The sequence below is a fragment of the Rhyacophila brunnea genome, unplaced genomic scaffold, assembly GCF_057557595.1.
Source record: "Rhyacophila brunnea isolate RB1 unplaced genomic scaffold, BYU_Rbru_1.0 scaffold_5, whole genome shotgun sequence".
In the NCBI taxonomy this organism is placed as follows: domain Eukaryota; kingdom Metazoa; phylum Arthropoda; class Insecta; order Trichoptera; family Rhyacophilidae; genus Rhyacophila; species Rhyacophila brunnea.
Window position 1 is genome coordinate 8,894,140 of NW_028233170.1, and position 17,594 is coordinate 8,911,733.

General features: G+C 34.1%; 2 protein-coding genes across 2 annotated transcripts; one reads left to right on the forward strand and one right to left on the reverse strand.

Moving 5' to 3' along the window:
- Positions 1 to 4,978: 4,978 nt before the first annotated feature.
- On the forward strand, positions 4,979 to 9,011 carry Elp5 (Elongator complex protein 5). Its single transcript, XM_085956158.1, has 2 exons — positions 4,979 to 7,024; positions 7,267 to 9,011. Exon 1 carries the CDS (start codon positions 5,112 to 5,114, stop codon positions 5,898 to 5,900), a length of 789 nt encoding a protein of 262 aa, XP_085812284.1. The 5' UTR covers positions 4,979 to 5,111; the 3' UTR covers positions 5,901 to 7,024; positions 7,267 to 9,011.
- Positions 8,929 to 17,463, reverse strand: Ptpa (Phosphotyrosyl phosphatase activator). Its single transcript, XM_085956157.1, has 7 exons — positions 17,316 to 17,463; positions 16,801 to 16,889; positions 15,130 to 15,333; positions 14,706 to 14,923; positions 14,293 to 14,417; positions 13,241 to 13,449; positions 8,929 to 9,145 (listed from the first exon to the last, which is right to left on the reverse strand). The coding sequence occupies exons 1-7, from the start codon at positions 17,344 to 17,346 to the stop codon at positions 9,068 to 9,070; spliced, it is 954 nt and encodes a 317-aa protein (XP_085812283.1). The 5' UTR covers positions 17,347 to 17,463; the 3' UTR covers positions 8,929 to 9,067.
- Between the last annotated feature and the right edge of the window lie 131 nt (positions 17,464 to 17,594).

Below are 17,594 nucleotides of genomic sequence, written 5' to 3' on the forward strand. Positions count from 1 at the left end.
TCAGTTATAGCCTCCCATAATATATCGAACCTTGAAGTATACATTGTTCAAATACATCTGACGATAAACGCCAAAGCAACCCTTAACGCAATGTTATTAGTGTTCATTTTACCGTGTTAACTTCGCTACATGTGGCGTTTATTCATAAACAATTAACGAAAAGGATCCAATGCTATTGACCATTGTCTAGTCAAGTCATAAAACCTTTTTTCCCGGATTTAGAATACAGACCCTTGCTACAAGGTTTGTAAAGATTACATCAGTTTGTGGGACATAGGCAATTGAAAAAAATTCTCGAGCGGGCTAAATAAAAACAGCACAGCATGTGGCGTGGCGTATTCACATGTTCTACATGTTTATACTATTATCACATTATTAGGCAATGCAATATGTTAAATATTGGCAAGGGTAATATTATTTCATTCTGTTTTAGAATTTTAGAAAAATAATACAATGCGATAAATTTCATAATATTGATGTACCTACCCATTCAAATGTTGTATTCAAACCCAAATATTAAACCCGTTTAAATAAATACCCTGCATTGAAATCAGACAGCTACAGAAAATGTAGGTATGTTCTAATGACTAGCATCAATAATAATATATTTGTATCTATAGTTAACTGTAGCTTTGTAAATTGCGGTGCGGTGCGGTTAATACGATATTCTAAAATATCCTTTTTTTGACGATATTACTAATACATACCTATATTAGTTTTTTTTAATTATAAAAGATTATAAATGAGACATTATTTTGTTGGTCCATGGTTGAACCGTAATAAATTGTATTGTCGTCGTAAATCACTAATAATAGCTTTCATCCGAAAATAATAATGAGTCAGCAAATGCAATTTAAGTGCAACTAGGTAGTACACGTGGAGTTTCTTTTGTTTATGAAGTAGACACACAGTTGCAAAAAATATTTTATAGTGTTTGCAGCATTTTTATTTTTTAATTTTACAAGTACCAATAATAAAATTATAAAGTAGGTACCTACTTACATACCTAATATGTAAATAAATAATCATAGTGAACCTGTTGTGTTTACATGATATTGTGTTATAATATTATATATTATTATTAACTATATATAATAATATGTCCATAATATCGGTGGATTGTATGTAGGTACAAGAAATTCATATTAAGATTACTGAATCATTCTAATTTCATAAGTACTTACCAAATAATATTATTATATAAATAAATATTATCATACTCAATCTGATGTAGGTATATACATAATAATATACTATTATATTATTTCTCAGTGGTGAAGTGTGGAGGTAGACTGTTAAGATCCGACATAAATAGTGCATTGTGAGTCATACGTACCTATTTGTTTTTATTGAACTAATACTACAATAATTTACATAATATGGTGTTATATAGTTTTTAAAAATCAGATAAACCCAGGCCGAAATAAAACCATAATAGTTTCGGTACGCTTTGGGCAATCCTACAATTTTGTGCACACTTTTTCATTCATACTTCTCTTTTCGTTAAATATAAAGTACATATTATTATTACACGTCATGTTGTTGGTATTTTTTAACTCTTCAAGTGAAGCGCCTAGTTTCAGAAGCCCTAAAAAGGTTTTCATAAAATTTTGAGTTTGATATATATTTAGATATATGTTTTTGTCCACTATATATTGGACAAAATGTAAGCAATAAAACTTAATGTGTTCATTAAAATATATCGAAGCCAATATTATTTCATAATATGCTAGGTATCTATTATTTTATGTGGCGAACGTAATAACGAACGCCTGCACACGTGTTATTCTACCTTACACCCCCCCGTCCGCTTCGGATGAATTAGCCATCCCCACTCTCCGTGAAATGACAGCGTGTGTTCGTTGTTCCATTTAAAACAGATCGAGACACACCGTGGTTTGGTTATGACGTACATTTATCGATGTCCGATTATTATACACGATTATAAGATAATTGCATGTGATATACACAGAATAACATGTTAAACGATGACTAAATAGTATTTAAAAACATACTTTACCTTTTGAAGCAATCAATTAGCTTTTAAAATGCCTTAAAATGCCAAATTTCTAGCGGGACACTGAGTGGACGGCATGGGAACGGGCGTAATTTTTTTACCATGGTAAGGGAAAGGTTAATATGCTTCTATCTTCTCAGTAGTTGTACCTTATACATTTCGCGCTTGACACATTTTTAATATAGATTGAGAATAATTATTATGCCTTATGATGTTTATTAAAAGAAAATAATTCTTCCCTCGCTAAAACTTAAAGATGTGCATAATCAATTAATTTATTGTCTATACATGGGTACTTATTTATATTTACAACAAAAATTAAAAATAATGTTAGATGTTAGAATGAAAATAACATTATATTTCAGCGTTTTATCGACGGGATTTCGGTTTTCGGGATTTAGGCTTTCGGGATTTTAGCTATTCGGGATTTTGGCCATTCGGGATTTCAGCATTCGGGATTTCGGCCTTCGGGATTTCGTCCGGCACCCAGTACCTAAGTAGTTTATCAATCAAACCACTGAAACATTTATACTTTTTTTTAAATATTTGTTGTAAATATAAATAAGTACCCATGTACAGTATGTAATTTGTATGTATATATGTATGTAATTTTTTTGTAATTGAAATATTTATACATATATGTATACATAAATATATATCTACATCACGTCTTGGTTAGCATGGATGGGTGTGTAGTCCGTGTATTTATGCTACACTAGAGCATTTCTGAGCCAGGGGCTGCCCGAGCCCGGACTCATTTGGATGATATTTAATTCTCCTAAATGTAGAAGTCACTAACTATGGTCAAGGATACGCAACTTACTTTAAAAAGTGTAGACAAATATGAAAGAATACCCTTTACATAATAAATGAACATTATTTTCAACATCCTATAAATTTGATACTTAACATGTTACAATAAAATATGACAGACTTTATAAAATATAATTATAGTAATTGAGGAGCAAACATTCAAAAAGTGATGTCACACATTTTGAAAAATGCCGTTTATTGTCAATTCTGATAGTCCATATTGAAATCTATGAAAGGAAACCAGAATCAGTGTTCAAAGAACGTTTTACCCTATAAAAAAATAATCCTAAAAATGACACATTCAAGCAAACCATGATTTCTCCAGCACTCGATTTGTCCTATTAACCAATCACAGCGTAGGAGCCGCCATATTGTATATGTGACTAATCACATTTTGCACCGAAGCTGTGAGCTGTCACTTCAGTGACGATGCAAGAAGATAATGAGGACCATATCGAAGTCTGCCAAGCCAATATTGGCTCTAGAAAAAGGAATTCTACAGGTGGGAAACGATCTGAAGCAAAAAAAAAAAAATATTCTATAATTATCCAGTGGATGCAACGTTTTTTTTACCTTGCGAACATCCTACAAATAAATTGTCCTGTCAAATTATTACACCGAGAGATGCGAAGAGAATAAGAGAAAAATTATAAGTATTCCCAACCTATAAAACTAAGACAGGATGCTATTATTGCATCATTGATACAAACAGTGCCTATAAAGAGACGAAGAAAAAAGAAAAACGTGTACTGGTCAAAGGAAATACAAATTTTCATTATATTAGTGATAGCCCGGAAGAATACAGTTACTTGGTGAAGAAAGGCATATCTTATTCACATTTGCAACGAGTGAACCAGACACGTTGCCCTTATCACATTTCATATCCCAAGAGAAGAAAAATGATGTCAATAAATTGCTAAAAGTAATGTTTGGCGACTGGAAGAATCTTGGAGATGGAGGACTAGAATGGTACAAAAAAATACTTTTTGATGAACCATCGGCCAATACAGAAGAGCAGGAGGTCATATGTGACTGTGTGGAGCCAGAACCTTTTACTATTTAACAATCTGTACATAATATACAATATGCACCCTAATACATTTTATTAAAATAATATATTATGATATAAATGAAATGCCTTGATTTTCATTCAAATGATGTTTTGTCCTTGTAAGAAAACATTCAAATAGTGTTTTGTCCACAAGTTTCATGCAAATTGTGTTTTGTCCAAATTTCAAGTCAAAAAATGAACCACTTGAGTTTTAGATTATACAGAATACCAGGATTAAAATTCTTTCCTTAAACAGTTTTATAATAAAAAAAACCATTTTGGGTAGGTACATAGGCTAGGTTATTAAACAATATGTTTTTCGTGATTATCTCAGCTCAACATCTGTGTGACAAATCACTTTTTGAATGTTTACTCCTCAATTGTAAGTATTATAACTTTGGTTCGCAAACTATCTACGATATTAAACAAGAGTATGGTACCTTGTCCAAAATATATAATTTTGAAAATTGGAAAAAATGTATATCTTAAAGATTTAATTTCGACAATAAGTAATACGTCAAAAGTATTAAATTTTGATATTTCCTTGCTATACATTGGTACAAAGTAAAATAATTTCGAAATACCTATGCAGAAGAAAATTTCGCGAGCAAAGAAAAAAGTTGCTCCAAAGAGGTAAAAAACTAAAAAAAGCCCTCGACTTTGATTTAAAATAGAATATCTTAAATTCGCCGGTTATTAATTCGGCGCCAAGCATTATTGGTCGCAACAGTACTTACCTACTTAAATAAAGTTTTAAATCTGAATTTCTCAAAAAATCTGTTTTTTTGTGGGATAGGTAGCGTGTAAAAATGTTGTAGTCCTACAAACTTACTAAAGAACGTCAAAAATCGAACTACCGTATGGACGCGATTTTGAAAACGTAATTCGAATGTCATTCTGTCCAGTTGCGAGTCTAATTGGGTACCTAGGTAGTTTTCGTTTAAAAATAAGTTTGTAGGTCTGTACTATAATTTTTGCCGATATATACCGAACTATAGTTCAATGACAAAAAGATGGCAATACTGATAATCAGTTTCTATGATTCGAATCCGTATATTGTCTATGATTCAGTTTCACCATAGATACGTAATTTCACCTTTGACATAAAAATATTGAACATAACCTCTTTGTACTAAATTTATAATGTTATACTACAAAGAACGAATATAATATCATACTGTGATTAATGTTTCTAATATTTACGAGACTATTGTAATAAAGCAAATTACGATGTCTTCACTCTTGACTAAATATAGTTCTGGAATAGTAACTATCGAGGATTCATTGCATTGTGACGGAAAGAATGTTTTGAGATATCTCTTAAATAGTAGCGAAGATTCCGTGGAAATAATAAGTTCAGAAAACTCTCCAGATAAATGGAAAACATTTTTGAATCAAAATAGAATGTGTCACCATTCTTCTGCGTATTCACAGCATCCTTGTCAAGTCTTTAAAAGTGTTACGGGGAACTTGGAACCGAAATCGACTGTTGTAATCGATTCAATTAATCAACTTTCGGCATTATGGAGTTGGCCTTTAACTATTCGGTTCATAGACGATTTATTAAAGCACGCCAACGTGAAGTGTATATTAGTAGTAATTCACAATGATTGTTTACTGTATGGTGTAAAAATGGTGAAACAAATGAAACACATTTCACAAACATACATCACCATGGAAACAAAAGTGGCCCCCGGACAATATTTAATCAATGTTAAAACTGTGTTGCCTAAAGGGAAAGTAGAAGAGTCAAAAGAAATATTTTCAGTCGACATACAAGGAGGACGATGGAAAAGTGAAAAAGTTCAAGCAGGTAGCATACAGAGGACTCTTGATAAGCCGGTCACGCCACATAATATATCTTCATTTAAGATCGCCGTCGAAAACTCTGCTAAAGTTATTAAAGACGAATTGGTCCTGCCATACACTAATCTGAACAGCGGAGGGAATGTTCTCTACGAGTACGACGCGACTGACGATTGGGACGATGAAGATCCTGATGACGATTTGGATATTTGAAGAACCTGAATACGACTAGTTAAGCCGGATTTGAAGATATTTTTACAAACTATATTGACATGTTCTTTCTTCTTGGGTCGTTCCCTCATGGCTGAGAAGAGGGTGACCACTTTAAAATTCTGTCATCTTTTGTGCTACCGAGCGGGGTTTTTTACTTGGTCGCTCCAGCGCGCTGACGCTCTTCCTCTGCTTCATCTTCCTGAACAAATGTCCAAAAAACTGTAGAATGCATCTCAAACATATTGTTAAGAGCCGTTCCTTTATCCGTATTTTCTGGATCATTGACTGGTTTGTCCTGTACGAAGAAAAAGTACGACGCCAACACCACATGTCGAAGGCATCGATTTCCTTCCGCTCCTTAGCCATCAGGGTCCATGACTGAACACCGTACAAAAATATGGAAAACACTATGTTTGCATAAGCATCATTTTCGTGGCAATTGAAATTCCTCAATATAGTCGTACGACGTGTCATCACATTTTTCGCAATCTGTGATCTCCGCCTTTTCCACTAATTGTCGATCCCAGATATACGAACTCATTCACTGTTTCTAAGTTTTGGAGTATACTTGTTGCTGATAGAAGGTTATCCCGACCAATAATCATTCACACACTCTTTAGTGCTCTAATTACAAATCCAAAATCAAAAAAGTTTTTTTTTTAATATAATCTGAAGTTTATTTATTATTTAAATATCATATACCTACCAGTAAACTGCAAATCATCAGATAATCCTGTTGATGTTATTAAATCTCTTTCTGTGATTGAATTGTCACCTCCTCCATCCAGCCCACCTCTGATGAGCATCTTTACCTACACTATACTGCTGGCGAGTCTACGGCCTCCCCATTATTACTGCATACTTGGTTTTGTTTAAACTCATTCACCGCTGACGGCACAGCTGTTGTGTCCTCATTAGGGGGCCATTAGATATAATAACCATGTTATTTAAATGTGCTAATTAAATAGTAATTAAATGCTCCGCAGCGAAACGGTTAGGTATCATTATGCATTTAACTGAAACTAATGTAGGAGAAAATATGATATAATAAAAATAATTACAAGATAAAAGGAACTTTTTATATACGTTTTTAAATTTTCTGTTGAATTATTATGCTCAATCCTGTACTTGATATGTGTCGCTGAGTTTCAAAACCCGCTATAACACTTTTTTGAAAAAATTAAGATATATATATCGTTGGATTCGTTATTAAAATCTCTACATGAAAATTTTATCACAAAATCAACGTGTCTATCAAATCCCGCTATAACACTACTAAAACATTCAAAAACCTTTTTACTTCAAAAAGTTTTTGTTGATTTTCTCAACATAATGAAAAAGTGTTATAGCGGGTTTTGAAACTCAGCGACACATATGAAGTAAATAAAAAACAAACAAACAAATATAGAATACTGAAATGTCATTTTGATTTCCATAGTAACGCACGTATATATTAATAATTTAGTTGCTAAGACCACCCGCTTAGCAACCAATAATAGTCTTTTACTTTTTACGGATTTTTCTGAAATAACTTTCCATACAAAACAGAATTAACTGAAAATGAATTCAATTCTGCTTAAAGATGGCTAATAGTATTAAAAGAATGCATTGGCATCGTGTTCTGATATATTCTAAAAGTTTCAAATGTCTAGCTAGTCGGGAAGTTAGTTAAAAATCGATTGCAAGATTTGTACTGGACAAACAACCACCGGACACACAAGAATACGAGCCAATAACAACATAGACTTATCAAAGTGACTTTTCAACCGAAAACACATTTCTTGTTAATGTCAGTGGAATGTAAATATCCTTTTGGGGTCTTCTGTAAAGTAAAGAAAAATGAGATACGTTTCTTTGACCCGTGATCAGTGAAAATGTAATTGGTAGAGTAAGATTGCATGATGGGATAGTAACTCTCTTCGTCCCTATATAGCCCTTTAAATATAGGTAGCGAACCTCTAATAGAAAATGGCACAAGAAGAAGAAGATTGTAATGTACGTTGCTTTATTTTTATTAATAGACTTTTTTTATCCAACACATCTGTAAGTTGTGTTGAACATTAATAAATTATAGTAGGTATTCTATTCAATAAAGATTATGCAGAGTTTAAGTGGATTTACCTATCATACTGTTTTATTACATTTATGTAGTCTATTAATTATTGTGGTTAAAAATATCTCACTTTGTAGGATATATCACATACAAAAAATATTTGATACAGCATGTGGTGTTCCATTCAAATTGCATACCTTGTGATAAATAATTCTTTATGGCTTAGGCCACATAGGTAGGTGCTTCGCTAGTGCTGAGCTAGGTGCTATGCCTGTCTACTAAAAACACTATTGCCACGTTGCACGCTACGTGCTTAGGTACAAATTCAATTGACATTTGGGAGCTCTCAAGTCAACAACGATTATGTCACTCGCAAAACTAACCAGAAATTTTTCTCACAGAATTTAAGTTTAAAATTTCGAAAGTCTCAAATTCGAACTTGTTGGGTGCATAATGTCAATTCATAACCTCAAAATATACGGTGTTTGACATTATACATACTGAAGAAACATCCGCCATCTTGCAAAATCATTAGGTGACACAAAAAATAACCAATACGTTTGTTCGCCGGGAGACTCACTAGGTGACTAATAATCACGTAGCGAGGCACGAAGCGTGTAGTGTGGCCATTGCGATAGTATAGTGTGCGTCCGTTCGCTAGGATATGTCACCTAGCACGTAGCCACCAAGCAAGGCACCTGCCTATGTGGCCTTAGCCTCAGCGTTGTCGTAAATTAGTATAGTGGCCACCATATAGCTTGTCACTTGGCGATCACGAATATTATTGTCGTATCCCTCCATGGATTGTTCGACATAACATATGGATACGTTATGGATACTTTATTTGAAAACACATACAGTATTTTAGAGATAAAACATTCATTTCAGCAAGTGACATATAAAAATTTGACAATAATATGTGAGTCTCCTAAAACAATTAATTTTTATAGGTTGAATGAAATGAGAAATGTACACTTGTTATATAAAGTAAGTTTATTTATAACTGCATTGTTACAATATTTACCTTGCAATAAAAAATTATTTTCACAAGTTTTTCCAACATGTATTATAATTTATTTCAAGAATTACCCAATAATCCATCAACATTTATTATTTAATGTGTGATCACCGGGCGAAATGGTAAAAGAGATCCAAAAAGCATGTGTTGTACAACAGGAAATTTTCCCAAAACCTGAAAATGAGAGCAGGATCATATTAAATTAAATTCGTCCACATTTAATTTACTGTCAAGACTCTAGACTAATTCTATGATTTTTTAAGTAATAATCTAATCTATGTTTAATGAGAGAGGATTTCATAATATGCATCTTAATTAACCCATCGCGCCATGTCGGCGCCGGTGTTACAGGATGCATGACATGATGAAAATCAAAAAATTTTAATCATATTTTGAAATTACTTAATAATATATGTAGCTATCAATTTATGATGTTAGTTATATATACAGTCTAATATATTTTTTAAGAAATATTTGATTTATAAAATCTATTTTTATTTAAATTTGTCAAAATAATGATCGATTCGCTAGGTATGAGATGTTTGAGACAGTAATAAACATAAAATGGCCCTCCATCTTCTAAATATCTTGAAGAGTATTATATTTAGCTCCAGTTTTAGTATATCTTCCTTTTATTATTTACTTCCATCATGGACTTTTTATCATGTCATTTTGTATTACAAAAGGCTAAAAAAACCCAAAAGACTATATTTGAGATGTTTTTTTCATTCCACTTATACACAAAGTTTACTTCAAATGTAAATACTTAATAGAAAAATTCAAAACATATAAATATTTAAAAGATTTATTTGAATTGAATGAATAATACATGAGTTATATCAATTTTAGTAATCAGTGTGCCTTTTTAAGTGATCCTGAAAAATTAAATCTGTCTGCAATGGGTCAAGCCAAGAACCTTTGAATGAAGCATTTGCGGCATTCATGATCGAAAAATGCAATATTACAATGATAATGTAAGTTCTCATATTTACAAACATTTTACATATACAGTAACTTCTCGACATAAGACCGTTCGCACTTGCGACGAAAAAAAATCAGGCCAGGCCACCTTCCACGCATATGAGAATCCCATACAAACATAAAAGTGGTTTATTTACTTCCTAATACCACAAGTATACTACAGTCGATGGATCAGGGAGATATTGTTAACTTCAAAATGTCAAATTTAAGAAAACTTATGCCCAAGCAATTGCGGTAACAAAGAAAGATCGGAATTTTGGAAAAATTATAACATTTTTCATGCAATAAAGAATATCTCTGAAGGATAGTCCAAGGTATCGACAAAATATATGAACAGCATAACAGCATACAGAAAAAACTCTTAAAAGGTTTAATAACAATAAGTAATAGAGAAGAGGTGGCAACTCAATTTGAAAGTTGACAATGAAGATGTAAATCAACTTTTGGAAAATGATGTGAAGTGGAGTGGACTCTTGATTTCAGATTGAGGAATGAGCTGCGGAAAAAAATATTGTGGAGCTAAAACATGAACATGAAGAACCACCCAAAAAATTGTCCTGAGAGAAATGGCTACATTTTTTATCCAAATTAATGAGGCAATTGAAAGATTTGAAAATATTGACTCATACAATGATAATTTTTATAAGGTACAATGCAATTTTGACTGTTATAATGATATTTTTCATATAAAATTTGATTTACATCCGTAGTTCCGGTACGGAACCCTAATGTATGTCGAGAAGTAACTGTAGTCAGGCAGCCAAGGCCGACTTTATTCAGGCTGTGGCTGGTAACTAGTTATTGATTATCTTCGAACGCGATGCAGTAATCTGTTCGCAGTAAATGAAAATTTTTATTTGCATATTTCGTTCCAATTATTACCATTTATTTCGATATGCAACAATCATCATTTTCTACACGGTTAACCATATTTCATCTAAGTATAAGTGTAAAGGTGTGGGAAGAAGAGCGCTGTCCAAGGGACTGGGTGAACGGTGAAATCATCACACTTCACAAAAAGGTGACCCTCTAAGCTGCGACAATTACCGAGGCATTACGCTACTCAGTGTTCCGGGAAAGATTTTGGCAAACATCCTCTTGATGAGAATAAGGGACCCAATAATGCACGTCCTCAGGAAAAACCAAGCCGGGTTTCTACCTGGTCGAGCGTGTGCAGACCAAATCCACAACCTTCGATGTCTTCTCCAGCAGAGCCATGAGCTGAATAGTCCGATGGCCTGCTGCTTTGTGGATTATGGGAAGGCTTTCGACAGTCCGCACCGCCCCTCCCTCTGGACGATACTGGGAGCATACGGGATCCCTCCCAAGATCATTGCCATAATCAAAAGCCTGCACGAGAATAGCGAATGCTGTGTCAGAATTGGAGACACTGTCACGGAATGGTTCGGGGTCACGACCGGAGTCAGACAGGGTTGTGTCCTTGCACCGTTTCTCTTCATCATTCTCTTTGACTTCATACTACGGAAGTCAATACCACCCGACCGAGGCATACCTGTTACCCCCACGGTGAAGCTATGCGACCTAGAATACGCCGATGACGCTGTCCTATTCGACAACTCAATCGAGGGCATTCAAGAGACAATCGACAGGTTGCATAACAACTCCTCTCGCGTTGGTTTGAAAATCAACGCGAAGAAAACCAATGTCTTGTGTAATAGCACCTGTCCTGATCCAGATTTCCCTCTGATTAGCGACGGACAAAACATCGAGAGCGTCGACAGCTTCAAGTACCTGGGGGTACACATCACGGGAGATGGCATTTTGCAGAAAGAGCTCGCTATCCGAATGGGAATGGCTGGAGCAACATTCAACTCGATGCGGAATGTCTGGGACTCACGATTGTACTCGGTCAAAACCAAATGCCGCCTATTCGACGCTTGCATTCTGACGGTGCTGCTTTACGGTAGCGAATCATGGCACCTTACGAAGGCTCAGAGCAACCATATACTGAGCTTCGAAAACAGATGTTTGCGACGAATACTGGGTGTGCAGTGGTATGACTTTAGGAGCAACGAGGAGATAAGAGAACGCACCAAGCAGCCTCTCATCATGCTGAAAGTGAAGAGGTGACGTTGGACCTGGCTCGGCCACGTGCTGCGGATGCCAGAAGAGAACTTCAACCTGGCTTGCCTGTTCTTCAAGCCGACCGGATTCCGGCGTCCTGGAAGGCCGCTAAATACAATCTACAGAGTGTATACAGCGGAGCTACGCGATGCTGGTTTGACCTGGAACGAAGCAAGAAGACTGGCGAGCGACAGGGATTCTTGGAGGCGCCGCGTGGTGTCCATATGCTCCAGTTAAGGGGCGGATAAGGCAAAAGAAGAAGAAGATAAGTAATCACTAGCACCATCATCGACGTTCGTGTCACGGCCTTACTATAGTGGAAATTGTCAGGCAGCTTAGCAAGAAAATGTGGACACACTGGACAATTGTTTGAATTCAATGTTTGAGAGGAACCACTTTATTCGGTGGTCATCTTGGATTTTATAGCGGTAATCTTAAAATAACTATAGATTATCGATATCCCAGCATCTGAGGATCATAATCTTGGTATGTCAATATACATTGTAAGGCAATACAAATAGAAAACATTTACATTTTACTGGTTTAATTGTGTACCATTTGAAAAATGGTTTGTTTTGAAAATTGCCAAATTCAATTTATTTGAATATATTCAATCCAGTGCATCATACCATCATTGATATGAATTCCAGATGCATTGTGTGTGCATTTCTATTTATAGACATGTTTGCACTTCCCATGACCGCACAATGTGTTTGTATACGTTTTTTGTTTGCATCCATTCAAATCAATCATCATCAAAGAAAAACATTGACAGTTCAAGAGAAAAGGAACATTCTCGAAAAGAACACATGGATATAAAATGCTGCGTACCAAATTATATATTTTGTAGTCTTTCGAAAATGTAAAATCATAGTTTCACTGTGTATATAATATTTTATATGAACTTCAAAAAGTATGTTTACAAATTCAATGACTTTCAAGTAGAATAAATGCCGATATGTCCAATTTTATTCCAATTCACTGGTGATTGGCTAATAAATATAGGCATTTTTTTCTATTTTGAAAATACAATAAGATGGTAAAGAAAACTGATGTTTGAAACACAAAAGTTATTTATAATTATAATGGTATTTGAAAATAGACATCTCTTATATTTCAATTTAAAAATAATTATAAGATTTTAAAAAGTCTTCATTGCTACATGAACTGAATTCATCTGTAAGCTAATTAAAAAAGGTTTACCTCTTTTTTGTACATTTTGATCAATCCCTGATTGATTTTAGTCCAACTGGACACAGCACTGATTCCCCAGAGTTGGTTGGAGTGCTCAGCAAACAGGCCAGTTTTAACTTCCTTTATGTACACGATACACGCCAGAAACATGAAGTCCTTTGAAAATTTATTCAAAATATCGTCATCCAGAAACTTTTGGGGCTCGATGATGGGATGAGCTGTTGAAGTAATAGTAACATATTGTTAAATCACAATTACACGTGTGGATGGATGTGATATTGAAGAGGGATTATAATAACTATGACATGAAAATAATAGCAGCTGTCTAATGACCATTTTGTTTCACCACAAATAATAATGTTTGATAGCACAGATTTGAGTGACACTTTTCACATCATCTAAAGGAGGCGGGCGCGAGGCGCAATAATCTGAGGGGGCCGTTTTTGTTCTTTTTATACATTCCTGAATAATAAATGCAGCAACAGCAAGGAAACAGTTTATAAATATAAGTTAGTTATTTATCTGTCTGCTATGGTGAATTTTCTGTGAACCTGATTTAATTGTATATTAGGGTATAATGAGACATTCTCGATGTTCTGTTGATCACTGATTTGAGGGTATTCTGGCTTGGGACAATTGTCAATGTTGCCATTGCAAATAACATTGGTTTTCGTTGTGTTGATTTTTGGTTGTGAATGCCCTAAAAGAATTGTCAGATAAGACGGACCTGCATCGGCCGCATGCTACAAACTCGATTCTGGCGTCCTAAATATTAATTTTGACTGTAACATTAAAATATATATTACAGTGGGTATAACAATACAATAGGAATTGACAGGAGTTTTTATGCTTCGATTATTTTCTAAACTGATATGTCGATACTTTCTAATGCTGCAACATTGTCTGCTTCATTGAAAAACGTCACTGCTCTCAAAAGTTATAATATTTGTATTCGTTCTTTTATTCGCCACCCCTATGGAACGCATGACCTGCCTACCCCCACGGGACGTCACCATAAAGAACTAAGTAATAGATTTAATGTCTACATAATAAGTAATTACCTATTAGTTGAGAACTCCCCCAGATAAAAGGAGCGAACTGAAAATCATCTAAGCTCCAAACTCCATGGCTTCCGGCGGGTTCCATCCGATAGGTTTGCTGTAGGCGACGAACAAGCTGCATGTACCTAAAGTGACAATACAACCATTCATTTATCTCCGCAAAGAGCTAGTAATCATATGAGCTTTTGTGTTATATTTAATTTAATAGCAATGTTTGCAGCTATGGACATACATTGAGTTTCAAACATATGTTTCTGAAGCACGACAAACATTCCAAAAATGTTAAGTCATAGTTCATTTTGCAGAGTTGATGTCTAGATTTCCGAGGCGTAGGTGAGCATAGACGTGTCTTGTAAAATGTGATTTTAGTTTGGTGAGATAGTAGGGCTTTTAATAGATTAACTTTTACTCACCTATTAAAAATTAAACATATTGTTGCAACTTTATCTTCATCGGTCAAAGCTCCAATTTTATAAAGACAACACAAGAACATGATGAATGATGACTCATGTCCAGTACCATAGTCAATGCGTGTCGAATTGCCAAAACTCTCTTCCAAATAAACTTTAATCTCTGGTATCGCTCGGTGAAAATGTTCCGGAAGGGCCTCTTGAAGTAATTCCAATGTTTTCTAAAAGAATATTTTATATACTTTATTTAATTATTTAAAGATCCATGGGCCAAATGCAGAGATGACTTTAAGTTTGCCTTAACTAAGACATTCAAATACGAACAATAATAATAAACACATCGCTTGTTTTTCTCATTTCAATAATAAATATACTTAGTACTAAATAATACTTAAAAAAAAAAAAAAAAAAAAAAAAAAAAACTTACAGATTTTACTTGTGCAAACCAATTTCTAAACGCCGAGTTTCCAAATCTTTGAGGCTGATCAATTGGAGGATTGGTGTCGATAATTTGATCCAACTTGTTCATAAGTGACACTACATTTTTGACAATTTCTGAAGTGTGACACTTTGCGGATAGGGATTTTCCTTTGACTGATTCATTCATATTTAAAATAAATCCCGTCAATAACTGAAATAATTAATTTTAATGTTTAAAATAACATAATAAATTATACAATACTAGTCATACCCAAAATTACACTCCTCTGTCCCGATTGACCAATGGCACTTTGAACCTTTTCTTCGAGTTGTGAGCAAAATAGAAACATTTCTATTATAGCAACGTTTCGAGTGAGAGATTCCGGCTTCAGCCACTCGCTCTGTCAATGCTGTCATGTTGACAATTGACTTTATAATAATAGTCACCGGATTATATTCATTATTTTAACAGACAATAATATGCTAGTAAATACAATCAGCAACATGTTACTTGCACAAATACAATCTATGACATTTGGAGTATGAAAATATGAAGGAAGATTGTTTAGTGTAATCATCAAGCTTGACGAAAATATATTTTATGGTTTACGTTCACAGTAAACCCCGTTAATATAAACACGCATGATTCAAAATTCGCCGTAAATCGAATTTTTCGCGAAAATTCATAAAAACTATTAAAGTACCTACTGTTACATTCCCAAATGGCCCCCATTTGGAGATGTCTCTGTGAATCTGGAGAGGCCCTAATCGGTACCAAATTGACAAATAGTAAAGGTTGATTACGAAAATAAATAATAATAAAGCCGGCAATGCTGTAAATTCCGGCTGAAAGCGAAACACAAGATGGCGGGTAATACGCGCCAGACAGCCAAACAGTAAACATCGTTAACTCGCGCTTCATATAAAAGAAATTGTAACTGTGAAAAAATGTAACCATTAGTATATATTAAGCCAAATAAACCTTGCCGTTTCCACCACAATTCCGGTGTGTTATTTGTCCACCTCCAAGTCCTGAATCCATACAAAGAAACAAAGTGATAGCGTGTTTTCACTTTCGAAAATTGAGGGAAATGACACTACATATAGCAATTTCGAATATTACAAAATTGTAACAAAAAAAAACTTTTTTTTAAGTTTTACTGATTTTTTTCCATACATTTTATATTTCGTAATTCAATTTTTTTCAGTTTTCTGTTCTGTCGATTTTGAATTAACGGGGGTTACTATACTCATAATTTTTAACACTAGCTACACAACAGAAGTAAGAATCACAAGTGTCGAGACAATTGCATTGCTATTTAAGTTGACTTATTATTGGTCCAACAATTGCTGTGAATCTGCTTGGGTGACTAGATTAGGTAGACCATAAAATATTTTGGTAAAATTGTTGTATGGGTGTACATCATAAATATACATTTATCATTATGACAACATTTTGTCTCTACTCAAGTATTATGAGAAATACCTTTTTACATCAAGGAACAAGCCTTTGGTATGTATTTCATAAGAATTCATCCAATTAAAGTTTGTGATTTTTACAATACTTAAATATTCACAATGTGAGATTAAAAGAGACTGAAAAAACATCACCAATGATACATATTACATAAACATTTGACTTGCAGATAAAAATGTACATAAAATAAAGTGTTGTTACCATATATGCCTCGGATTTTTCCCATTTAGCCAGGTCAGTCATTAATTTTACACCCCTTTCTGGGGTTACAAACACATGATTGTCAGGAACTGGAAAGAAAAAATTTATATTATTTTTATGGCTAATACTAAGTGCTTAAAAAATTATGCAATTGACTGCAAATCTTCACCAGAAAAGAAGTGAAGTGGGTCTAGCAGAATGGTTAAGATTGAAGGTGGCCTCAATCCACCCTGGACTGAAAGGTACATTAGGAGGGAAGTGGTTATATTGAAACAATCACTGAAGGAGTCGTTGAACATTCATATTTAGATGTCAGTTTTATCAAGGGCTCTTGGGTCGACAACTTAATGATTGGAGCACTCGACCTGCAAACGACAGATGTGTGTTCGAATCCCATTCGACTAGAGATATACTTTTGAAGCTTTTCCAAGATATGTATGATATAATAAAATTGAAATGCTATTGACTGATTTAGTTTAAATTTTATGGAAAAAAATAGACTCGAAATATCTTACGTGTTTGGAAAATTCCTTTGGAATCGCCCATGGCGAACGGTGAAATAAATAAGAGTGTATAATAATAATGTAAGAGATTAATCTATGTATGTATTTTGTATTATTTGTTCATTCAACATGACAGAGATGACAGATTTGACCATAGACTGATATGCTAGATTTGACATTTGACAGGTAGAAAACATAACAATATTTAACTTAACTCTTGAAGTTGAAGTTGTCGATGCTGAAACAAAATTTTTAAATGAAAAAGAATACCTATTCAAAATTTTAATAAAA

What these genes read in the sequence shown, in the direction of transcription:
- Elp5 (XM_085956158.1), top strand. Translation starts at nt 5,112, where the DNA reads ATGTCTTCACTCTTGACTAAATATAGTTCTGGAATAGTAACTATCGAG.
- Ptpa (XM_085956157.1), bottom strand. Translation starts at nt 17,346, where the DNA reads ATGGGCGATTCCAAAGGAATTTTCCAAACAC. An exon ending in AAAAATCCGAGGCATATATG is followed by an intron (nt 15,334 to 16,800) that starts GTAACAACACTT and finishes TAATTATTTCAG; the next exon opens with TTATTGACGGGATTTATTTT. An exon ending in GGGGAGTTCTCAACTAATAG is followed by an intron (nt 13,450 to 14,292) that starts GTAATTACTTAT and finishes TTACTTCAACAG; the next exon opens with CTCATCCCATCATCGAGCCC.